At 39.2% G+C, this 25,727-nt stretch overlaps 1 protein-coding gene across 17 annotated transcripts in view; it reads left to right on the top strand.

Moving 5' to 3' along the window:
* The window catches only part of ANKRD44 (ankyrin repeat domain 44), a 143,422-nt gene that overhangs the window by 99,378 nt on the left and 18,317 nt on the right, over positions 1-25,727 (top strand). For 6 of the 17 annotated variants that reach the window (XM_030017872.2, XM_030017861.2, XM_030017860.2 and 3 more), the window contains exons 12-19: positions 281-398; positions 2,823-2,891; positions 3,642-3,782; positions 6,614-6,697; positions 7,700-7,811; positions 14,504-14,530; positions 20,326-20,397; positions 23,414-23,615. In XM_030017872.2, coding sequence (XP_029873732.1) covers positions 281-398; positions 2,823-2,891; positions 3,642-3,782; positions 6,614-6,697; positions 7,700-7,811; positions 14,504-14,530; positions 20,326-20,397; positions 23,414-23,615 — 825 coding nt within the window. The remainder of the gene's footprint in view (positions 1-280; positions 399-2,822; positions 2,892-3,641; positions 3,783-6,613; positions 6,698-7,699; positions 7,812-14,503; positions 14,531-20,325; positions 20,398-23,413; positions 23,616-25,727) is intronic. The other 11 variants (XM_030017878.2, XM_030017867.2, XM_030017875.2 and 8 more) reach the window with 9 other exon arrangements.

Genomic DNA, 25,727 nt, shown 5'->3' with positions numbered 1-25,727 from the left:
CTTCATGTTTTCTGTCTTCGTGTCCTGCTGTTGCAGTCCTCTTGACAAGTATCTGCTTCATGAATGCCTCTCACATGGTTTTAAATAGGGATGTGGTGCAGAGCTGGATGCGGAAATAGATGCTCGTCGACTTTGCAGCTCTTTTTATAGAGCTGCCAAACTGGAGCAGCTGCTCGCCGTTCCCGTGACAACCTCTTTCTGACTGTAGTAGCTTGCGTTCTGTTTTTTTTCCAACTAACTGATTTTTCTGTCTCTGCAATGTTTCTTGTGGTTTAACTAGGACAAAAGTATAGCATAGTGTCCTTGTTTAGTAATGAGCACGTGCTGTCTGCAGGCTTTGAAATAGACACCCCTGATAGTTTTGGAAGAACGTGCCTCCACGCTGCCGCTGCAGGAGGGTGAGTAGCTGTGACTGTAGCTGTTGTAAGTTATTTTGTGGCTTCGTTGCAGATTTGGTGCCAGCCAACTTGACTGTGCCATCCACAGAGGAATTTATTGCGGTGCAAGGGAAGCAAAGCAGGCTGATGTCAAATTCGGGTCACTTGAGGCTGTCTTTTGCCACTGTCCTCGTGTAGGGGTTGCTTGCAAACAAGTGATTTGAAGCATGGGTTTCAGGCATAGGGTAAAACTCTTTCTTTTCACGTGCCTGTGAAGACTGCTTCAGCTTTAGAAGGGGCTACTGCATACTCACCCCGGTCTGTCTGTTGGCCACAATGGTCGCTGAGGGCCAGCAGTCAGCAGGAAATCATCAGTTCCTAGGGCAAAGCGAGTGAGGAGGAGGAGCTGGGAGCACCTGGGATGCTGCTGGCAGGGGAGTTATACCTGGCCTCCACCTTTGGACTGTGTCCTTGTCCAAAAATGCAACTACACAACAGTGCCCATCAGATTGCAACCCTGGAGTCCAAATGCAGCTCGTCTCCCTCTTTCCCATTTTTCAGGTGCAAGTTTAAAAGTTTCTAAAAGAAAAACCAACAAACCAAACCAACAACAACCCCCCCCCCCCCCAAAAAAAAAAAAAACCAAACCAACAAACAAGCAACCCCCAACCTCCAAATTAGAAAGTCAAAAGACTGTCATTCTCTCAGGGTGATGCATTTCTGATAAGTGCTGGGAGGCCAGAAGTGGAAACAAATAAAAACTGAAATGTGTCAATTTAAGTTGTAAATGTAGCATCCAGTTAGCTTAAGTATTTCCAAATAATTGTCAGTGAAGTGCTGTGAAGTTAACCTAGCAAAAGGACAAAACATTTGGCAAGCATTGAGTTTTGACTCTTCTGTTGAGTACTTTATGGCTCAGAAAACAGCTGAAATGGAGCCTTGGCTAGAACCCAGCTTGGATTCTCTGTGCTTATAGCAAGCAGAAATGGTCATCCACAGCAAATACTTGGCAGTCTTTCTAGAAGTTGTTTTTTCTTCTCAGTGGACCAAAATGTATATCGCAGGTTTTGTTATTACAAAAAACTAATAAAATTAATCCAAATACTGTTTTTATTATTCTTGTGGTATTACTCTTCTTGATACTTCTCTCACATTAATAGAGGAGGTATGACGGTTGCTTGGATGGAGATTATTATAGTATAGTTCAGATGCTACCTCTTCGATAAGGCTGCACCCCAAAAGAATAATAAAAACAACCTGGAAGTCCTAAAGAGGAGAGGCTTCATAAGAAGCACAAGTGGCTCATGAAAATAAACCATGTTTTTCCAGTGGTTTACTACAATTGTCATCACGAACAAGTGTTTTTATTTTTAGTACGTTGTGGTGAGTGTTCTGTAGCTATTTTATGCAACAGCAATTTAGAGTAGGGATGAACGTAATGTCAGCATGTTGCATCCAATCTTTTTTTTTCCTGGAGCTATACAAAAGGCATTTGGTTTTTTTCCTGACACATGCCTGTTACTCCCATTACATTAAAGGGAGTTGCATGGGTACTAGGAAAAGAACATACTTCAAAGGCCTGCTCATCTTATTGTGAACCCAAATGATTTATTGCCCCTGTGAATGACAAGGAGTCTTGGAAAGTGCTTCATTTCTTTATGTCATTTTCTGGCTTGAAGTCATACATTTGTTCGCTTGAATTACAAAAGACGTGAGAATTCAGCTGTTTTATTTTCTATTAAAAATCACCTGGCTTTAAACAAGATGAAGCAGCTGTGATGTGGTGAATTCTTTCAACAGATACAAAGCAATGGGGTGCAACTCATCCACTTACATAGATGCAATATTGATATGAAAATCATTTTAACTAGCTATGACCCTTATTCAGCAAAGCACTTGGAGATGTGATTTGTCAATAGTCATCAAGAAATCATATGAGAATAAACCTAAAAGTAACTCTTGTGATTAAATCTCACTAAGTAAACAGGATTTGAGCAAACTGCTTACTCTTGAATGCTTTGCTGAACGGGGGTGGATTTCGTTAAATGTCACCTCTTCATTATTATACTGGCATTTTATATGCTAGCAACAACTTACTTTTAAATTTCTCTTATAAAATACCAGTTCAGTGTGGGAAGCATTAGAGTACAGCTCCCATTGAAAATCTCCAAACGCTGAATTCAGATCACATTTACTGTGCTCTCTTTGGAAAATTTTTTTTTCCTCTGCAGAAGTTTAAGGTTTTCAAGAAAAAAAGGAAATAGTTTTTTAAAGCTTTATTTTCTGTTTGATTGAATTTCACGTTGTATTTGGCTGTACCCTGTTTCTGCATGGGAAAAAATACAAAAATAGTTAGAGTAACTTTCTCCTTTTTGGGGGCAGGGGGCAACACAGATGTAAACTTCTGGTTTGTTCATGTCTTGGTTTTTTTACTTCTCTTTCCAGTAATGTTGAATGTATAAAACTCTTGCAAAGCAGTGGAGCAGATTTTAATAAGAAGGACAAATGTGGGAGGTAGGTAAATTTTGAAGCTCATTTAAAAAAGAAAAAAAAAAAAAAAAAGAATCTACCATGCAAGGAAGAAAGACCACCTCAGTCTGGAAATCATATGTTCTATGAAAAATGACAGTAAAATAAAGTAGGAGTTTGGCCATCCCTGCAGAACTCTTGCTGCTGCAGTTATATGCCAGACAGACAGGTGCAGACTTCATTAAATACATAAAAGCCATCCTACCTTCTTGAGTTTTCTGTTTTAAAAATATCACAGTTTTGTTTTTTTTTCCTTATTGCTTCTCTTATTGCCTAAATTCTTGTGCTTGTGTGCCCAAGACAACACCTGACTTACGATGGGAGGATTGCTGCCATTTGATGTGCTTCCTAGAGGTTTTTTTTCCCCATGTGAAGTGTTGCAATGAGTGTTGCTATGTCAGCTAAATAAGATGCTGCGAGGGACACCGTGCTTTGCTCTGCCTCCGAACTGGAAGAAAGTAGTGTGTATGCACAGCAACAGCAGAGGCCGTCACAGGGGATAGGTTGTTTGCAAGACGCAGACTGATGATCTGTATCTTATTAGGCTTCATAGGAGCACCAAAACTTCCTGTTAACACAGTATTTTGTTGAATTTCCATAACTTTTCATTTCATCACAGGAACATAAGGTGCTGATACTGACTGCTGGAAATCTGTAGGAATGCAGCAATTAAGATGTATCTTTATCTTCAGTGGTGCATATTGGAATATGAGGTAATTGTCACTTATGTTCCAGGACACCTTTGCACTATGCAGCTGCAAATTGTCATTTCCACTGTATTGAGACACTGGTGACAACAGGAGCCAATATTAATGAAACAGATGACTGGGGACGCACCCCTTTGCACTATGCTGCTGCTTCTGACATGGACCGAAAGTAAGAGAGCCTTTTTGTATTCCTTGTTTAAAGTGTTTTGCTATATCAGTGTCATTCTATTCTATTCATGGTGCTATGTCATTTAAGCCCAAAAAATGATCCCGCTAGCAAAGGAATTTCTCTCAGATGTGTGCATAACTCCACACTGAGTTGCTCTGACTATAAGCCAAATCACCAGATGATGTAGCATTTCAGCTCTACAGTTTACCTTTGGTGTAATGCACAGTTTTGCAGCCACCCTGTCCTACTGAACTATTTTCACAACATTTTGTCTTCTGTTTTCCTTTGTGTGGTTTCCTCACAAGAGTATGCTCAGAGAATTTTCTACATCTGCTTTGGAAGTCCATCAGAAGGGATGGAGTGACAAACAGCAGAAGGAGAGGTTTTCCTAGATGGGCTGCAGTGACAGACAGTCATCTGGCCATTCTGACAGACTTTCTGGAAAAGATGGGCTAGATCTACCCATCAGTCTCTCTCAACTGTCAGAGATGATAAAAATGCTCACCCTGTCCAAACAGGTTGCCTTTTAGAGACTAAAGAGAGAGAGGCCTGGGGAATATCCTGTGGCAGAATGCAGTGTCGTTCTTGTGAGAAAGGGGGTAAACAGCTGCAAAACTTAGAAATCCTGTGGTTAGTGACTGCAATTTCTAATTCCCGGCTAGTTGCATATTTTGGCAATCTCTTCCTTGTAATGTACCATATAAACCAGGCTCAATTATCCTGTTAGTTCTCTCTTAAAACTGTTAGTGACCTGTATTAATTTTAGGTCATCCCATGTTTCTCTATCTCATTCCTCTAGACACTAAGGAACTATTTTTTTGGTTTCTTGTATAGTGAGGTCTGGTAGAAATGTCTGGCTCATTCCCAGCAGAATACCACCTCAAAGCCACTGCAGGAAAACTTCAGCTTAACTTTATGGTAGAGGTTTGGATGCCATACCAGAGCCTTGGTAGCTGCTTCATCATTTGCGATATAAAAAATGTCTTCCCTATCACCCTCAAACCTGAACAGTGCTGGGAAAATGCAGCAGGATCTTCAAAGGTCTGTTCTTGACATTACAGTCAGAGTAGGCTTGTAGGAAGGCTTTCACCACTGGCTGTTTCTAATTCTGTCTTGTCAGGGTGAGGTGTTACTCAGGGTGTTGAGAATGGCAATTTGGTGTGTGTTTTTCAGCTTTTGTCTCTTCATAGGTGAAGTTCCTGCATTTAAGCAAGCTATTGGTTAACTTCCGGATGTAGCTATCTACTTCCATCACTAATTAAAAAAAAAAAAAAAAAAGCTTACTTTAGTTAACACCTGAACAGTGGCAAGAGTATGTGGCCTTTATTTGCCCCTCATAGTCCAAACCTAAATTGATTCTGATGTGGTGATGCTGTCTTCTCATTAAATTTTCCAGTTTGAGATGTTCTGGAAGAAGCCTTGTTACATAGATGAAATGCTATTTGCAGTCTGTGATTTTACAGGTCAGCATATTTTTTTTCCTGCTGAATGGCAAAAACCTCCCAAGGTCAGGCAATCTCAGTCCAAAGAATATTCGTAATTATTTAACTTTGGATGTGGGCAGTTAATGAGCAGGGAGAAGTCTTGGTGCAGCGAGGTTGCCCTACTGTTTCAGCTATTTTGGTGACTGTTGTTGCTTATGGTCTTCAGAAAGTACCCTTTCCTGCAATGGAAATCACAATAGCATTTTCATTAAATAGATGCTTGCAGTTTCTGAGTATGTACTGTTTCTCCAGATCACCACTTACTCTGTTCAGGGAATCTTATTTTGGGATCTCACTGATTTGTAGTTAACTGAAAGCAGATGCAGGTAGGACTTAGCACAGCACATGAGTAGTGTTTATGAGCTTCCAGTGTTAATATTCAGGGGAGTTATTTTATTTATAATTAAGTTTTCTCTGAGTCAGTGGACATCAGACAGACCCTGGGTTTGTAGAACAACCCATTATTGCTAGCACTCACAGGAAGAATGTCAAATCTTGATATTACAAATGGGAAATTGCATATTAAAGAAAGAATGTACTGTTCTGCATTGTGCACAATCCAGTCTGGAATTTGCATGTTACATTGCGATTGAAATTAGCAAACTGTCCTACAAACCTTTTGAGCTGCTAATCCATGATGATAGCAGTTTGTAAATGTATTCTGTGTTAGCCTTGGTGGCCAAGAAGGATCGTAATCACAAGGTCATGATTGTAAGATCACAAATCATAGTCTTCTGTCTGCCATCCATCCAGCTGGGAAGCAGAGGTGCCTAAAATGATCTGGGTGTGCAGGAATATGAAGACATGCCGAGCTCTTTGAAGAATCTAAAGAATCTGACTGAGAGTGCCACACGGTGTTGCCAAGATACTTCACAGAAAGTGAGGAGAGTCAGCAATACAGCTAATGCAGATTCAAGATAGACCAATTTAGTATCAGCAATTAAAGTTTCTCTAAATCTTAAATATTAGAGAAGAACTAGCAGGTTACTGTAGGAAGAAGCAAGCTGTGGTAATCCCAAGTTCCTCTCTGCAAAGGAAACAAAATGTGCAACATTGCTGTGGGAGAAATGGAAGGATTCTAGAAAGTGATGATCAAACTGTTTCTGATAGAAATCAGAATTTTCTGGGTTTTTTTTCTGGCATTGACTTGCAGGATTGTCTCTATTGCTTGCAAAACTTATTAGCTGCAGACCCATGCAGTACATTTGTTTAACTTGTGTAATTCTTACTGTTGACTGGAAGAGGTCAACTCCTTGAAGAGGAGTTTGGGGATGGGTGGCAGACTGCGTCAAAATCACTGGTATGATGTTTTGAAAATAAGTGCATTTTTCTGTCCTTTACGCTAAGAAGAAAGAATATTTTAGGTAACTCCCATGAAAATGCTGAAGAACTTGAAAGAGCCAGTGAGATGAAGGAAAAAGAAGCTGCATTGTAAGTTTGGTGTCAATAAAGCAGTTAGACTCCATTTCTGGAGAATACCACTGCTTTGGGCTGCAGTTTACACTCTGCTTTTGCTCATTCATTGCTCTGCTAAACACAATGCTTGGCTTTAATGAGGGCTAACCTAAAGAAAAAAGTTCTCTGTGCATAGATTCCCTAATATTTCTGTTTCTGTGCTTGTTGCTGTTTCTTAATTGAAAATGTACTGCTTCAGTAATTTAATAATTCTTTAGTATCATGCACTGTCTTATTTTAATGCTTTGCACTGAGCATGTATGTTGCAAAAAGAAGTAGCCAATGGCTTCCTCTGTTTACTGGGATTGACATTTTCATCTAGGTGCTTAATGAATTTTTTGTTTTAAAAATCCCCTTTTTCATATGACAGCTTTACGTTTACTACAAATTACAAGCTATGGAAGAAAGTACTAATAACAAAATTATGTTTTCTTGATGGTATAAGAAAAAGTGGCAGGCACTATAAAGAGCATAAGGGATCCTTTGAAAAACACACGATTTAAAAAAAAAAAAAAGGCCAACAAAGAAGAAAGTATATTTATGAACGTACATTCCAGGAAATTAACTCAGTTACGTCTTTATTTTTCAGCTTGCCATAGTGCATGTTTGGAGGCCAGTGGTTTGATCTATGAGTTTTTACATACAGTAGTAACAATTCTAGGCTGTTTACATAACGGTACAGAGTTGTGTTGGTTTTTTTCAGGCTTTGTAATAGAAAATGATGTGATCTAGACTAGCAAAGGTTGGGTTGAAGATTGTTGTTTATGAGGAAGATCTTCAAAGATGAGTAGGGATTTTCTGGTTTAAAAAGTGGTGAATGTGGGGAGCTATTGGTGAAAAGAGGGAAATGCGTTAGTGATTTGAGATGCCATTAGAAATACAGAATTAACTGCCAGTTTTCAGCGCCACTCCTAGTTACAGTGAGACATGTCTGTTAAATATTTTGAGCTCTCATTTAAATGAGTGAATTGTCCACAGGTGTCTAGAGTTCCTTCTACAAAATGATGCCAATCCGTCCATCCAAGACAAAGAGGGGTACAACACTGTGCATTATGCTGCTGCATATGGGCACCGGCAGTGTTTGGAACTGGTGAGTGCTCAGACAGTTTGGAGGTCTCTTAACTGCTGATATATGTGTATGTATATGCTGCTATTATGAACTTCCCTGATGGTTACTATTTGAATTCTTTAGATATTCACAAATCTGTGAAAACCTGCAATATGGTGCAGTTAACTCAAATATATGCAACCAGTTGTATCTTAAAAACATATTAATCTTGATAATCCAGTCTTTGTTCAACAAGCTGGTGCTTAAATGTTGTCTTCGAGTGGAGTTTGTGTGGTCAAATTATTTTTAACTGTGATCAAAATATTCCTGGTGTATATGTCAGTAGTAAGGGATAGTTCCCAGTGTATGATAATGTATGTGCCTTTTGCAGCTGGCACATTATCTGGCTTGCAAACTGAGAGAGTAGCTTTTGTCAGCTGCGTACCTGCAGTGCCTGTTTTCCTCTGATGAAACAATAGCAGCATTGATAAAGTTACCATAATCAAGATTAACCTTGTATGCAATGTAACTGGGGTTTTTGTTGTTTTTTAATATCCTGCACCTGAATGATTAGAAGTTGCAGCTCATAAGAAGCCAAAATTTTTTAGCCAAAAATTGGATTTGGGAGATGTATAGTATGGTTTTATAGAAGTTTGTGGCTTGTAAAAATCAGTGTCATGAAGATGGGTGTTAACTGATCTGCCTGATATACAGGGTGATCCAAAATTACTGTGTCACATATAAGTAGGCTCCAACTGATTAATTAAAAAACCCCTACAATTAGAAAATTGTATAGATATTCAGGCTTTAGTAAGAACATTGTGTGCTGTTTAGTGTTTTATGTTGTTTGGTTCTTTCTTTCTTTGTTGAAGAGTCAAAGTACTTAATTATTGAAAAGGAGCTCTGCACAGCACGTGCTGCTTTCACACCACATTTACCAGCACTGCTGCCACAGGAGAAATACTGCAGCTGGCCTACCTCAGGGTCACAACAGCTAGGAAACCCTGAGCTGTAATTACACGAGGGCAGCTCTGGGTCAGAATTTCAGGTGGGGTGTTAAGCCTTTTTAGCTCTCACCTGCAAGCATGTATATTTAAGACACTTAAAATACCACTGCTCCTTTGTTGCTTTTGGCAGCGAGTTTGGCCTTTCCTTGTTTAGAGTGTTTTCCTAGAGCTGCTCTCTCGTGACTGTGCCCGTGGGGGTGGAGGGGTCTTCTGCTGAGCCTGCCACCCATTTAGAACAAAAGCAAACGTTCTTGGTATTTGAAGGGTGTATATATAGAGTAGCCTCCTCTGTGCTGTGTACAAGCCCACGCTTGTATGGCCACAGCAATGCGTATTGCAACCTTACCCGTGCCTTATAACCAGATTCTTGCTTGGCTTGCACGAGCAGCGATCTCTATAACGGCATCTTCACTGGGGAATTCTCTTTCAGCCTTCGTGTCATAGACCCTGTGTGCTACTAGCGTGGAGCAGGCATGGAGCAAGGTCCCCTCTCTTTTCTTTTGCTTGTTGCTGTGCACGTTTTCTGGCAACATATCAGTTGCAGACAGTGACCTGCTGTCGAGACCTAGTGTTGCTTAGGCTTGCCAGACAAAAGGAAGAGCTGGGAATGCAGTGCATATCAGAGGTGTTTGGGTTTGGTTGGTTTGTTGGTTTTTTGTTTTTTTTTTTTTTAATTTTGGAGGGTGAAATGCAAACTATGAGCTAGAGACAGCTGTGCAGCAAGTGTTCTGTATTTGGGCGGAGAAATTAAATGTTTTTCCATGTCAGTTGCCCGATATTTGTGACTGTAGCTGCAGTATTGAAACCCAAGGTCAAGCACCACTTGCAGTGTTATAGTCATACAGCTCTTCTGTGTACATTGGTGTAAGAAAACTGCTACAAATTTTAGCCTATTGCATGCAAAGGACCACTATTGTGTGCTAGGATGTCTACCTGAAAGTTTTGTGGGGACCGGGATTTTGCCATTGGTGTTCAGGACTTGACAGGTATCTCATTTTCTCTCTGGAATACAAAAGCTAAATGTACTAGAAAGCATGTGTGCTTGATCAACAGTAGAACCAGGACTTGTCATCTTTGCACCTAGTGTCAGCAGAAAGTGATTCTGTATTGTTCATGTGAGCACTTGTCCCTTAGCTGTAACGAGTTACTGAGGCTTGAGTGTAATAACTTTATATTTTATAACAGTGACTAATTGATATGGGCACTGCCTTTACAGTGATATTTTTGCATTGTTTGGATTCAGGATGGCAAAAGGGTCAGGACCAAAGTCTTGAGTAGCTGAAAGGTAATTGTGCCATGGGCGTGAAATGGAAATAATCCTTGTGGTTAGGTTTATTCACTTTTTTCAACATGAGACTCCCAGGTGTTAAGACAATTGTTGATTCACGTGCTTCATCTGGTAAAGTAGTGTCATCTATAGACGTCACTATCCTGCAATACAATCGAATTGTTTTTGACAGAGTTATGGTTATTCATGGCTATTTGAAGGCTGTGTTTAAAAGCTGCAATAAGAACTCATCTGGTTCAGATGGAAAGGAGCCTCACTGCCTTGTGAGGCTGACTGGTGGCTTGGTCACAGTTTGTTGTGCTCTCTGTGGTGGACCTATGACGAGGACTTTGTCATGAACCATGGTCTTTATTTCTGGTAGCTATTAGCCACAGTACATTGACTGCTCTAGTTATTCATAGTTGAATGAAGCATCCACTAAGGTTTAATTGCCTCTAGGCATGACTTTTAGCTAGGAGCCCCTTCTTTTCCACATAGCAGAGAGAACAGTAAGTCATCAAATGCTGTCTTAGTCCTCAAGCCTTCTGTTCATCGGTTTTGAAAACTAAACCAATGTAGGTCCAGAAAAACAGCAGCACTGTTTGCCTCATTTCTCTCTCCTGAACTGCACTGGGCTCTCCTCAGTAATGGTGGAGGTGGCTGCCGATTCCAGTTAACACTGCAGGTTGACTTGGTGGGTTAGTGTGTAGAGTAGGTGCGTGAGGACAGCTGGTTATGTCTGAGGAGTACTTGGCTGGTTTTGTTGCTGTATCTTGGAAATATGTTTTTCTTGTTGTTTTTCTTGTCTTCAGTGCTAATGAAAAAGAAAATAAGATTCACAATATTTTTAGTTGCTCTTACTCAAGGAACAGTGGGAGCCCAGCAGCTCTAATTCCAATGTAAATATGTCTGTAGATAGGCAGGGAGATTTTTTACTTTGGTTTCACATGTGCAATAACAGAGATAAATTGATGTCTTTCTTAAAAGTGCTAACTTCGAACCACTAATTTGTATCACAGGAACTCTGACATACGGAATACTCCTTCTAAAATATTTCCAATCCCTTACATCCTGAAGAAGAGATTTTCAGGCAGGATTATTGAAATAACAACATTGTTTTTCAGTGCCAAATTAACTCTTATTTTACTTTTTTATTCCTTGGGTAAATATTTTTGGTTTATTATTGATAGCTCATGGATGAAAATATCTAGGAATTATCTTCCCTAGAACAAGACAGTTCTTTATGGGCATAAAACTGTTAGAGGAGAGAGTACATATAAAATATGAAGCTTTAATTCTGATCAAAACTAAGGCAAAGTGGGTGCAACAATAAGCTTGATTTTATGAGTAATGGTTACTAGTATTTCTCTACATGCACAATACTGAACTTCGGCAAAATGTTAGGGAATTATTTCACTGTTCCAGAATATGTCAAGTTTATAAAAGACCATGCAAGATTAATTTTTTCTTCCCCTCTCCCCCTTGGTTTTTATAACAGGTGTCTAAAATAGCTTATTTCTAAATAAATGGGCACTTAAAAAAAAGTCTGAAGAAGATGCAGTATCCAGTGGAGTTTCCTTTGCTGAGGGATCCGATCTGTGCTTTAAGCACGATAGCTTCTCAGCATTACAAAATATTTACACATTTAAGTACAGTTTAGCAAAGGCTGGTTTATCTATGAAAATATATTTTCATTTTTTGACTTTTGTGTTTACTGTGAGCCTAATACCTTGGCTGGAATTTAGCTAAATTTCTTTGTGGGGAGAGGAGAAGTATTAGGAGAAAAAAGGATTAAGAGTGAAGAGGTCATATCCTTTGACCCACACAAATAAAATTTGTGTTTGTGTGTTCAACCACAGAGCTCAATGACAGAAGCTTTTTTCCTGGAGGACCTTTAGGTTGTCTGGGATATTAGTGGGGTAGTTGCCCTGCAATGAATGACGTGATGTTGCTAAAAAGAGAAGAGTGGAAGCAGATTCTTGAATTCTTTCTCCATCTGTAGGGAGCCATTCATAAAGGCTGAATGATGGGCATGTGTGCTCACAAGCAACTGAAACTCCCATCTGCTTTCCTACTTCTAAAAATAACCTCACGTTTGTTTAGATTGGGACTGACTTCTTTGGTGTTGGGTAGTCAGGGATATTGGTCACAATAGCTAGCTGGTATTTTATAGCTGAGCACATCAACAAGCTACTTTGAAAAAAAGAAAAAGATGGTGGTTTTTTTCTTTGAAATGATCTCTTGTCACAAAATCCTTACTGGTGTGAAAAGAGTGAAATTTAAATTGTAATTTCACATTAAATTCTATCTAGAGAGCCAGTCAAGTGCTTTGTACTGGTAAAAATAGGTTTCTGTGCAGTGTTAGGGCAAACAGAACTACATGCCTGTCTCTTGTAGTGAAATCTCTTCTCTGACTGTAAGAATTGATGGTTATTTTTTCTTTTAATCTGCTCTTCTCCGTATTCCATCGGCAAATGAAATTCACTCTTTGGCTAACAGAAATTGAATTGGCACAGGGGCTAATTCATTTGAGGATGGGAGGAGAGGATGGTTTAACAGAAACACGTGTCCAAAAGAAAAGGCAGATCCCAGTGTGCCTGTCTGCCTGCAGCAAGGTGATCCGCACAGCTGTGTGTGTCGGGGAGAAGGGGCAGAGGGAGATTTCCCGCTCGCAGAAGGCCATCTTGGCTGTGCCGTGAAAGGAGAGGCTGGGTTTGAAGAGAAAGAAATCCCCTTTTATGAGACCTGCTGTTACCACTGGAAAATAGTTAAGCCGTGCCTTCAGACGCTTGGTTCCTTAACCTGTGGAGAAATTGAAATCACCATAAATCTTCGATGTGGCTGCTGCTAACTGCATATGTCTCTTATCAACAAGGATTTGTTCATTCATCCATCTGAGAGCAGGACACTGGTAATTAGTGATGAGTGAATCATGAGCGTGGTTGGGATGGGTGTTAGAAAGCCTTTTGCCGCATGGGAATCTGGCTCAGATGCTTGTAGAGTGGCAGGCCCTAGGCCTCCTTCTGACCCAAATCCGTTCATTTGGGGGATACATTCTGGGTTTTCTCCTTCATAACTGCCTGTCCATCTCCATGACCAACACTCTCTTTCTTAAAGGGAGCCTTTTGTCTGAAAACCAGTGGTGATAGTGTTTCCTGTGGTGAAAGACTTTGTACCTATGTCTATGAGAGCTTTTCCTATGTGGAAGCTCCTTTTTTAGTGGTGAAGCACAAAGTCATTAATTTGAGTGGTTCTAAAAAGCAAAAGAACTTAGGAACTTAATGCTTGAAAGTAACTTCAATACACCTAATTTGTCTGTCAGTCCTAGAACCCCCCCAAATCGTGGTAGATTGATTTAATTACTTAAGTTTTGATTTCAGCATTAGTGCAATATGTACCCACTGGATAAATGATCAATAGGAGCCTATATATACTAGAAATGCCGATACCTGTTAGCTTATACCAGTGCATTTTGGCTTAGATTTTATGTTTTGGAAACTAGATAATTTTGATCCTAAAGATGTTTTTTAGAAAGCTAATGCGGCTTGTCAGCTCAACGAGTGCAGGAATTTACCATTTGCTCTGGCACCCTGCTGGCACTTTGGCTTGTAGGATAGGAGTATTGCCTAGCATCTCTGAGGTTTATTTTCTGTCTCTCTGACAGATTTTTGTCTTCTTTTAGTTTTTATTTTTATTTTCCCGGGGTGGAAAAGCAAGGCACTTACATCTGCTGTCTTCTGACAGAGAATAACAAGGCCATTGCAGAACTGCAGGAGACATTTTTTCTTCAGTTTGGAAAGAGGCCATGGACTTCTGCTGTTGCTTTAAATACCTGTCTGTGTATCAGTGTGTGTGGTGTTTAAATGTAAATGTGTGAAGAATATCTGACTCTCTCAAATCTACTGAATCAAATGAAAAGGGCATTTGATCATGGCATATGGCATTGCATTGGACCGTATAGCTCAGAAAGAGCTGTGGGCGCTGGGATTTCAGGGGTGTAATCAGGCTTATTTATACAAGGCAAGATGTTTGCCTGCATGAGCAGTCTTTCAAAAAGAACCTATCACTGGTTTATTGGTATTTGTAGGCTTAAAAAGCAGTCTAACCTCATTAGGCAAAGTCTCCCACAGTTTGTGTAATTTGTATCTGTATATCTGTATTTTGTCAATTGAGTAGATTGATCTTAAAAGTTCTCTTTATTTTCCTCTTTCCCCTCCTCCCTTATGAAGTAATGCAAGTGGTATCTATTCACAGTGGCTGTCTGACAGTAGGCAGTAGTCTCATTGCTTCAGGAGTATTTCACCCAGAGGTGCACACAGGATCAGGTCTTGGTTTATGCTTCTGTTCATGCACTGCTTGCAGGAAAACCAAAACAAAACAAAAAACCAAGAAACACTTGCAGATTACCATTATACTTGAATATTATGTCTTTAATTATTCTAATTGACATTTTTAATTAGATTGGAAGCAAAACTCCATTGGATATAGTGAGTAAATGAAAAATGATTGCATGTTGTGTATTTTCATTTTTATTTAAACTTCTTAGTATTTTGCAAATCCTTATGTTCACTCTGATAAAGCCTGAAGAAGAAGAGTCACAACTCTTAACTAGCATGCCATCTACTTTAAGCAACTGCATGTGTGCTGCTTTCATTTCTGTTGGACTTCAGGCTTTGGCTTACAGGCTCAAGCTTTGCTAGAAAGTCTGTTGCTTTTCCTCAGTCAGTCTTAGGAGCTGTGAGGCAAGTGCACGTACCTGACTGGCATGACACTTTTCTGGATGTTAAAGTAACTTTGCATTTGGTAATGTGAAATAGAACCAATACTCGTCTTTTTTTCTGGAAGTTTGTGACCAATTCCAAAGTGGTTAAGAGAAGAAATGTAAATTACACGTCTTCAAGTGAGTCTGAATTTAAAAAGCACTTGTGTGTATTTCACAGTAGAGGCACAAATGAGAGGAGAGTAGCAAAAATACCATTGAAATGCACATTTTAAAAATTGACTGTATTTCACCAGTGCTCAAATTTTCTAGCTAAAGAGGAAATTCTTTAAGGATAATAATTTCTCTAAATAAAAGCCTTCCTATACCTTTTACACAAGTGTATGAAATTTTGCAAAACTTTCACTGGGTAGGAGGGTCCTTAAACCGAAGTATGAGGCTTTACAGAACCTCTGAGGTAGAATTTCTGGCCAGAAAGAAGCATGATATGTGCAGTTCCAAATCTCTGCCCTGACTGACAAAGAAATTGGACTTCTACATCCCAGGAAGTGACCGACATAGTATGCTGACTGGTACTGGGTAGGATCTCTCACTCTCGTTTGGAGCTGTCCTGCTTCGTATACTCATTGGGTGAGAATCTCCTGTATAACCCACTGAGTATGGAACTCATATGGCTTAATATGAAATGATTATGTGTGAAGTGGAAGAGCTCCAACAGAAGATTAGTGTCCCACTTGGGAACAGCCAGTGGCCTGGAGGTCTGCTTGAATTTTGAGATTTAGATATGTTTAAAGACAAACATTGTTCTCTTATATGCCAGGTAAGTGTCCTGTTTGCATGGTGGTGACTTTTCTGGTAGGGTGTTGGATATTTAAACTTTGTACTGGAAGAGTTTCATGGAACTACTAATAAATTTCTTCAGACTCAGTCTACCTAAGCTCTTGAGAAACTTCATCTTGCTTATCTTATTTTAACTTCACCCATAATCTACGAACGTGAGTGAAATTGATGTAAACACTGATTAATCTGATTTTTAAAGCCTAATTTTAGGAAAACGTATCAGACATTGGGTTAAGGATGTGTATTGGTTTTAACCTGATCAAATTAAAATAATTTGATCATTTGTATTTACAAATATGCAGAGAGCTTTACCGGATTGCTTGTCCCCACTGAGGATATATTTGTACCACTTCATCTTTGAATTATTCAATCAAGAATAATTCTGTGATTTGAAAATGTGCTTCCCTGGTATAAAGTAATACAGAGGTTAATTCTATTACTCTTTTCTATCTCATCTGAAACAACTGATGAGAGTCTTCAATCTCGTGCTTGCTACTTGCTGGAAAAGCCTTTATTTAAAAGAAGCTGCTGCTGGTATGTTTTCCCACAGTAGAGACAATTATCTATTGCAATTTATCAGGAAAGAAGAGATTCAAAGTGACATACTAGCTGATATATTTTTATTCAGTTCTGAAGGTGACATTAAAAATTGTTACTAATTGCCATGTCTGAATGACCTTGTAAGTGATAAACTACATTGCTATGTAATTATTGCAGAAGAGCAATGTTCAACTATTTCTTTTGTCTTAATTGCCTTTCGATCAGCTCTTCACGTGTGAAAATTCCTGAATGCTGTTTGCTTAATAACCTTTCAGAGTAAAGACCATTTATAGATTATACACACGTAATCTAATGTTTTGCTGTTTTACGATTAGTATTAATAGCATCGAACTGAAGAATTTCATTAACAGTGCTGGAAGTATGTGTGTTGGAATGTAGAAGTTGCCTTATTAAAGTAGTAAAATTTTCAAGAAAAGTCACTTTAACTTCAGTGGTAGTTAGATCAAACCTTTGACATAACCACCAGTAGTGCACTTAAATGGCTGTGCCTAGAGGTGTGGGTGCATGATGGCTCATACAGAATCACGCATTCTGTTCTCTTTTAGGATTTGAGATAGCGGTCATCGTTACAGTGTCTATGGTTTGAAGTTTCTTCTGACATCTTCCTTTTAAAAGTGTAGCTTAAACCTTTTATGCGTGGTGAAAGTATTATCTCCTTTTCCGCCTATATAGTAATTTTAAATTACCGAGGTGCTCCATGAAGCTTCTTTTTTAAATTTTTTTTTTTAAACCAGACCTGAATTTTAGAATATATTAGGCTATAAGGACAGTCATATAAAGTATCCTGACTCATTAACTGGCATATCTGAGTCAAAAAAAAAATGGAGAGGGGAAAAAACCCCACACCATATCCTGCCATATAATCCTTTATTATAGCCACAGAATAAAATCAAGTAGTAAATCCTCTTATGCCTGTAAATATCCTTACTGTACAAATAAAATAAAATAAAATTGTGAGAACTGTAAAAGTTATTAATCTTCATACAGAGCTGGGGGAGAGAAGACAGTTTATAATAGCAGCCTTGTAGTGCTATTAGTTTGTAACAATAGAACTGAATAATTGACATGTTTTATCTTACTTTGTCTGCATGTCACTCCCAAAGCATTCAGGTTCGTGTTTCTGAGTGTGAAGAAGACTTTACAAAATAATTACACACAGTGTTAAATAACGCTGTTATGGGAAGTGAAGGGGTCGTGCTGGGAATTTCCAAGAGGCAGAAAGAGAGTAAGGGTATCCTTACCTTTTAAAAGGATATAACCTAACCAGAGAGAAGAGTGCCCACCAATTTCACTTGCAGTGTGACATCCGCTTAAAATCTGCAGACAATCAATATATAGAAATGTAATCAGCTAAAAGACATAATTTCAATGGCACAAGAAATTAGAAATGAGATATGCTGGGACCTTCTCCAGTCAGCCACCAGTAACCATAAACTGTTAGTAATTCATGCATATTTGTCTGTCTTCACTGAAATGCATTGGCCAGCTTCTAGCAGGCAGGTACGTATCGCAGCACAGCAGACATGCTTGGATTGCTGTGCAGGGCCTGTGGATTTAAGCTCCCATGGCTGTCAGGGCAAATGGTTTTGAGCAATAAATTCACCCATTTAAAAACAGATGCAACTGTGCGTAGCTTCTTACAAGTATACTCTAAGATGGAAGCATTATGGAGCTAGAGCCTCCCAAGGACACACTGTTTTATGTGTTCTTATAACAAATATGTAATTTACTATAAATGCATGCTTAGAACCATAGAAACACTGGTGAAACTGGAGAATCGCTTGGTAACTTGGACCTGGTACTTTTTGTCTCTTTGTGCATGATGTTTATCCTCCAGATGACTTAGTTTTAATTGTTATAAAGTGGTGCTTGACAAGGCATACTAAAAAAATTTTTAGTGCTATGTCTTTAATCTTCCTCTTCTTGCTCTCCTTTATAATTTCTCTTCTTGCACTGTATGGCTATGTATCTGAGAACTACCAGGTTTACCATCACATTCTTGTTTACGCTTGACTTTATGATGGAGACATTCAGCCTTATGAGTAATAAGCTCATTAAGCCTAGTCTGCATCAGCCTAAGCTGCTTTAACTCTAAGCCATGGAGGTGCCTTTTGTGGGGGGCGCTCCAATTCCACAATTTGTTCCTTTAGAGCCTTAATTTTGTCAATTTTCTGTGTGGTTTTTTTTCATCTACTTGAAAGGCAATTACCTGCCTTGTTCCAGGAGACTTTTGGAGCCTTCTGACAGGTTAAGGGAAGTATTTCTTTGTTAAGATTTTGATCCTGGAATTTCAACAGATGATGATAAATGTAATTAAAAATGATTAAATTAGTCTGCTGTGCTGGCCTTATGGACTCAAGAGTAAAGGCCAGTATTAGGCAGGCAGAGGAACAACCTTAGTGCTTGGGTTTGTTCGGTGGGATTTTTTTAGTTTGTTTACTCACTATAGAAAATCAGTATGTATTCATATATTTAGAGCTGGCTACTGCTTCATTCTGTTTATAGCTATCTTTTATATAAGAGAAGAGCAATATTTTAAACTGGAGGTGGATCCACATGGTAAGACCAAATGTGTTTCCTAACTCTGCCCCAAACCTACTGAAAAACTGGTGTGGCACTTGATTTCCCCACCCACCCCCTCCCTTAGCTTCAGGGAAGTTTTAAAATCTGTATTACCTGTTAATACACACACCCACTTGCTTATGAGTGGCATTTGTACCAACACACATTTCTTTGCCAGTCCTGACATTTTACTAGGCACAAAATACACGAATAAATGAAATTGCTGCTTAATTTTCTAGCTCTTCCATAGGATTCAGATTACTGTCCTTGTTTAATAAGAGATTTGTGACACATTATGCATTATTAATGCTAGCTTATACTCCAGTTTGATTTTGGGGTAAATTTATTCTTGATATAGGTCTATTGAAGACTAATTTGTTACACCAGAAGTTCAGGCATACATCAGAGTTCAGGATATGCCATCATCTTGCAGCGTAGGCAAGCCTACTGTAGGCTTTCACTAGTCTCTTTGGAGAGTCTTCCATGTTGTCATACCCTAGAATTGTCCAGATTGTCACAAAAACTTTCCTTCCTCTTTTTCAGTCTTTTCATTAATTCCCTACTCTGTCAAAAAAATCTAAAACAAAAAACCAAACCAAAACAAAAGAAAATCCTCAAAAAAACTGGGTGAAAAATTGACTTGTAACCTCAGAAACATTACAAGTCAGTTGTAGTTACCTGTCATGCTTTTCTCTCCTTTTTGCAGCCTCCTATTACTAATTTTCTGTAAAATGCTAATTTCCAGTCACAAAGGTATTTGGAGACTAACTCTTTGAGTAGTTATTAAGTAAAAGGCCATGCACATGAGCAGTGCTACTCAACAAATATTGAATTGTCAATATTGTTGTCAATACTGTGTATGATTTTCTTTGCAGCCTCAATTGGATAAGTTGTCAGGATTCATGTGCTATTGTGGAGTGATGCTAATCCATAGTTCCTCCTTCTAGATGGACAGAAATGCCCTGGTTTTTAAGCCTTAAAATGTTTTGGGATCCCTTGAAATGAAGAGGATCATATAAAAGTGCGATGCATGTTACTAGATGTTTTTAAGAGTTCAAGGATGTGTTGCATTTCGGAAGACTGTCATTATAGGAGCAGGTTCTACTTTGATAAATTATAAAAATTACTGTGAATGACTCACAGATCAGTTGTAATTATTCCCAGCGCTAATTATATGTCAGAGTTATCCGAAACGCTATATCAAACATGGCTTGCATATGCATTACCTGTGTAATCATGAAACTGTGCTTTTTCCAATGTAAACTTACTGAGGCCTCTACTCCACAAGTCCTTCCTTTTAAGGGCTCCTTTCTCACCCAACCAGGCCCTATGATTTCAGGGAAACTAATTAATCAGGGTAAGGATGTTCATGACAAGCTTTTCAACTAGTTTTATAACTTTACCCTGTGGGGAAAAACTTGAAAATACTTTACAGAAAAGGTTGTGAAGTATTTATTCCTTACAGTCCATCAATACTCACTGCAGACATCTGAGGACAAATATATCTTTGCTGATTTATAGTCCATGAGAACTTATCCTCTCTCGTGCAAAGGTGTTTTAAGACTGTCTTTTTTTTTTTTTTTTTTTTTTTCTCCCCAGCTTCTGGAAAAAACCAACAACATGTTTGAGGAATCTGATTCTGCAGCTACAAAAAGTCCTTTGCATTTAGCAGTAAGTATGAGATGTAAAGTGTTTGATCAGTATCTCCTATAATACTTTCTTAATCTCTGTCTTTGAAGCAAGTTTAATCATAGACTTGTTTTGAAAAAGCTAGGAAGGGATCGAGGCCTAGATGTAACAAAACCAGGTTCTGGGCTGGAATCGTTAATTAATTAAGTTTTTGGCAGTTGAAGCTCTTGGTTCTTATTGACTCTAACACTTGGGTAAGAAGAAGATGACACTGAAGTGAAATTAAATGTAAAGTCGCAACTTTTATTTATAACTAGTCTATAAATTTGGGGCCGGAGCTTGAGCCTATGGCTTTGATCATGGAATGGGATACTCTGATGTTCTCCTGGAGATGTGCAGAATGCAAAAAACTGTCTGGTACACAGCAAGGTACGGGAAAGCATGCTTAAACCCCAGCAGTGCCTTGGGAGCCTGCCACGGAAACTGTGTTACCAAAAGGGGATCCAGCACGTCTGGCCTCAGAGAGCACAATAGCTTCCTTTCCCCAGTTTTCTTGTGCAGAATCACAAAATAGTTGAAGTTGACATGGACCTCTGTAGATCAGCTAGTCCCACCTCCATGCTAAAAGCAGAGTCAGCTAGAGCAGGTTTTCTCAGGGCTGTGCCCCATCACATTTTGAATATCTCCAGGTACGGAGAGTTCACCGCCTCCAGGCAATCTATTCCAATGTCTGACCACTATCACAGTAAAAAGGGGGGGGGGATGTTGCATTAAATGGTATTTCCCATGTTTAAATTTGGGCCCATTGCTTCTTGTCTTGTCACTGGGCTCCCCTGAGAAGAGTCTGGCTCTGTCTTCTTTGCTCCCCCATCAGGTGTTTATACACATTGGTAAGACCCCCTGTGGAGCCTTTTCTTTTCAAGGCTGAACAGTCCCAGCTTTCTCAGCCTCTCCTCATACACCTTTCACAGACTGGCTCTTCACTGAATACCCAACCTCACTGTGAAGCTGCCCTCCTCTTGAAAGGGAAGCAACTTGCTTACTCAAAAATAGGGGCAAGTTTTAGTTCTGTAGCAATCATATCTCTGTTTCCCAGTCAGCCAGAACAGCTCTGGCCTGACATTTGAATTATGCACATGTAATCTGAGGGAACAAGAGCCAAAACAGTTGGGTTAAAAGACTGAATTTGTCACTGAACTCTTCTTCCTATCTTTTTTTCTGCAATTTGAAGACTGCAGGAAGGAGACTGTCACTTCCAAGCCCAAAGAAGAGTTACAACCTGCACTATCACCAACATAAATTCCTGTGCAGGGAAGGGACTTGCCCTGCAGCTGGTCAGACAGCAACCTCATTTCCTCTCTGGTCCCTCTTGGGCAGAATCCTTGCAAGGACACTGCCAGTGGCTTTCACTCTTGTAGCTGTTGCTGGTTAACAGCAATTCATTCACCTGAGACACCCCAAACCCACAGTTCAAAAATTAAAAGCTTGCATGAAACATCGCTATTTCACACTTCAATTGCAGCTATCCAGGAGTGTCTCTGACATTTGTTTCAAACCTTCCCATGTATTTCGGTGCCTGTGGCCATCCTTCCCCAGGTCTAGCAGTGTACACATGAATCTCTCCACATGCGGATCCAGAAAGTCAGGAACCTACACCAAAACATGAAGTCCTGTTAAATGGCTGATACAGTGCAGTGGCTAAGGCCTCTGCTTACAGACATTTGACCCTAGAATGGAAATAGGATTTAGAAACAAGGGATGGATTAGCAGCCAACAAAATGCTGACCTGCTATTCTCTGAGGTTATAGTGCATAGTTATGATCATGGTTGAGTGAATGACTGTACAAGGCAAACCAACAGGAAGAAAAAGTCAACTTTATTATCCTGTCAAGGAGAGGATGGGGTATACAGTCTGCATGGCACCTTCAAGATACCTCATATTGTGTCAAAGATCACGCCGTTGCTATTTGTTTTCTAAGTAAAATTGTCATGAAGAAGAAAAGCCAACATCTGCGTCGGAGTACTTTCTGAGATATGGGTTCCCTGTGCCCTAATCTCCCTTTGCTGTTTTTTTCTGCCTTTGCCTTTCTGCTTTCCTTAAGTAGTTTTCTTGGTCTAACAGGGAAACAAGTGTTCCCTGCACTGTCCTGTTCTTTTGAACTTTTGACAATGGTCACTAGGAGCAAGCTGCTGCCACCACTACTTAACCTTGAAATTCAGTGGCTTTTTGGTTCCTTGATGTTTGCATTTCTCTTCTGTTTTCATTAATTGCTTCAACTCTGGTAATACTAATTGTATGTTCATGTATAAATAAAAAGGATGTTCTCTGTGAGTCTGACAGTAAGGAGAGGAGGGCAGTCCCTACATAGTTGAATGAAATGTTTCCAGTTTCTGGAGCTATCCACTGGGTTTTTGCAATGTCACTGGTGTTTGTGCTGTTGGCCCAAATGTGGCTGTAGGTCTGGAATTGCATTACTCGTCCACTGTAGTTGTTATACCAAATGATCCCACTAGTAGGAGTACTCCATGAAGCATCAGCTATAAACAGCAGGTCAAATTTGTTTGTATTTGCTCAAAAATCCGTTTTGAGAATTGCTTTCATTTAGTTGGAGACCAGCAGATGTGTTGAATTTAGCACCCAGTTAGGTGATAATTCATGCGACCTCAGACCAGCATCACTCTAGTGAATCTAGTTTTTGAAACAAACATTTCCCTGAAAGATACTGTATAATGTGAAAAATGAATTGTTGATTCACCTGTGTTGAATTGGTGAATTACTGTCTGAAATTCCTCACCTTGGGTTGTATTAGGAGGTTAAAGCAAACCAGCAATCATAAATTCTGTTCCTAAACACAAGGAATTTTTTAGTTTCTTGGCTACAGTGTAATTTGGGAAGATCCTTTCAGGTTGAAGGGAGAGTCATAAGGAATCAAGAAAACTCTGTGATTTCTACTGTGTTTAGGAGACTGTGACAATGACAGATTTTATTCACGTTTTATGTGAAAGTCTTTGAAAGACAAGAATTGAGTTCTTTACGTGACACATTTTATATTTCTAGGCCTATAATGGTCATCATCAAGCCTTGGAGGTACTTCTCCAATCCCTGGTAGATCTGGATATTAAGGATGAGAAGGGACGCACTGCTTTGGACCTGGCTGCATTTAAAGGACATGCAGAGTGTGTGGAAGCTCTCATCAGCCAGGGTGCTTCTGTTACTGTAAAAGACAATGTCACAAAAAGGACCCCCCTCCATGCTTCAGGTGAGCGTGCACTTATGTTACACTTGTGGTATAAACCCTACAACACAGAAGCAGTTACCTTTACCTACCTACTATCCCTATGCACATTTCTTCTAAATGGAAGGAGATTTTGACATGTATTGAGGACTGCTGCTTGTTTGCTGAGGTCCTACAGTGAACCCTTTATCTTTCATTTCCTTGGCCTTTTTTCCTCTGTCCCTATGGTTCAGTCCTCCCTCACACAGAATCCCATATTTTTCCACACCACTGCTTCTCTGCCCTTACCTGCTTGCCTCTACTTTACCTTGCCTCTCTATTACCACCTACTCTTTAAGATGCGTGATGTTTCCCCTATGACACCTTCTCTTAATGGTTCCTCTGCCAAAAAATCAGGGGAAGAGAGAACACTTGCCTCACTGCTTCTCCTACAGAAGAAAGGTTGAAAATATAGGTAGGCTTTGATTGGTGATGCAATTATCCTGGTGTTCAAAACTTCCAACCTTTTGCAGTGGCAACACTAGAGAAATTCACCCCTGTTTCAGACATTACCCTCCTCCTGAGCTAGCTTGTGAACTTGCTCTTGCTGGGAGTCTGCTCCATTCCTCATGTGTTGAGTGTTAATTATGCAACGTGCATAATTAACTGGAAAATGCAGAATTTGCCATTTATTTAAAGGTTGTTACTTAATAAGTACCTGTCAGATAAAAACGCGGAGGTGCCAAGGGGAACATTGCTCCGCTGGCTGTTCATCGAGGGGCTCAGTACAGCATAGCAGTGACCTCTAGTGGGAAATAACATTAACACCTCATTGGATAACAATTATTTTCAGGGTCAGACTTAATTGTCTTTCTGCTTATCTTTTAATCTTTCTTAGATTAAAATACATGTACATCCTCTAGTACCATTTTATTCTCTGTGTGTGATCATATAGCTGCAACCTAGAAACATAAGATCAAATAGACTATTATCAATGTTGTCTGCAGTACTGAAGAAAATGCACATAATCGATCTTCACAGCACACTAAAAAATGCTTTCTGCCTTCTTAAATTTTGCATCAGAACTGAGTACATTACTCCCCACAATAAATTAATGATATAGAGATGTGCTGCCAGAGTTTACGTGTCAGAAGTTTGAGACCAGAATTCAGTGAGAGGGGGTTTCATTGTTTTCCATAAAAACACAGAATATTAAATCCAGCTAATCTTCACCCTGTTAAAACTGTTGGTTTAATTAATTTAAATCAAGATCAGTGCCACCACACAACTGAAGCTGTGTTGGGCAAGAGCTTTCACTTCAAACACAGCTTGGGGTCTGATGATGAACAAGGTGTGACTTTGGTACATCATCACTATAGCAATGATTTTGCATTTATTTAAAAATTTGGTTATAGTGACATAGGTTTCTTGTCACAGCTGAATTGTAAGGGTTCTGCAGTACTGAGAAAAGTAAATGGTAACAAAGACATGTTTTTGTTAGCAGCTCTGACTTAAAATATTAATTTGTTGACTAAATCTGTCGAGTAGAATTGAGTAGATTTGTTGAATAAAAGGTGTTCTTTTAAAACACACATTTCTTACCTTCATACAAATTCTGATTGTGGGCGTTTTTTTCCTATTTTAATTTCTTTTTTAATTGCCCCCATCACTGTAGTATGAGCACCTTCCATGTAAAACCAGTAGGAAGATTCATTGTAGACTTTTCTGGTCTGATTAAATTTAATCTGAATTCTCAGATTAAAAAAGAATTTCCAGGGATACAAGCAAAATGTTCTTTAAATCTGCAGTGAAGCAAAATAAGTTAGGTATGTATTTAAAAAAAAAAAAAGAAGGGCAAGAAAATCCTACACAGAGGAGTGAGACGCTAAAGAGAACATGTACCTTAAGCAGAAGGGAAAATACTGCAAGGACGGGTTGAATATTTGAACTTTTAGTGAAGGAAATTTATTACTGTCATGAATTTGGAGGCATTCAAATGTGAGATAAGTGCACTTTGCATAAATATCCATTAAGAGGGCGTTTAGAACCTTCCACTCAAGAGCTATGCAGAGTTCTGTGGAAATTAGCTCTGGAGTAAAGCTTCTATCTCCAACTATAGTAAAAAGCCACTTGCAATCTGATGATTTTTATTTTGCT

This window comes from Aquila chrysaetos, chromosome 6 (genome assembly GCF_900496995.4).
Source record: "Aquila chrysaetos chrysaetos chromosome 6, bAquChr1.4, whole genome shotgun sequence".
Taxonomy (NCBI): Eukaryota; Metazoa; Chordata; class Aves; order Accipitriformes; family Accipitridae; genus Aquila; species Aquila chrysaetos.
Note: the sequence above shows the minus strand (reverse complement) of the source record. Positions and strands in the feature narration are given on the sequence as shown.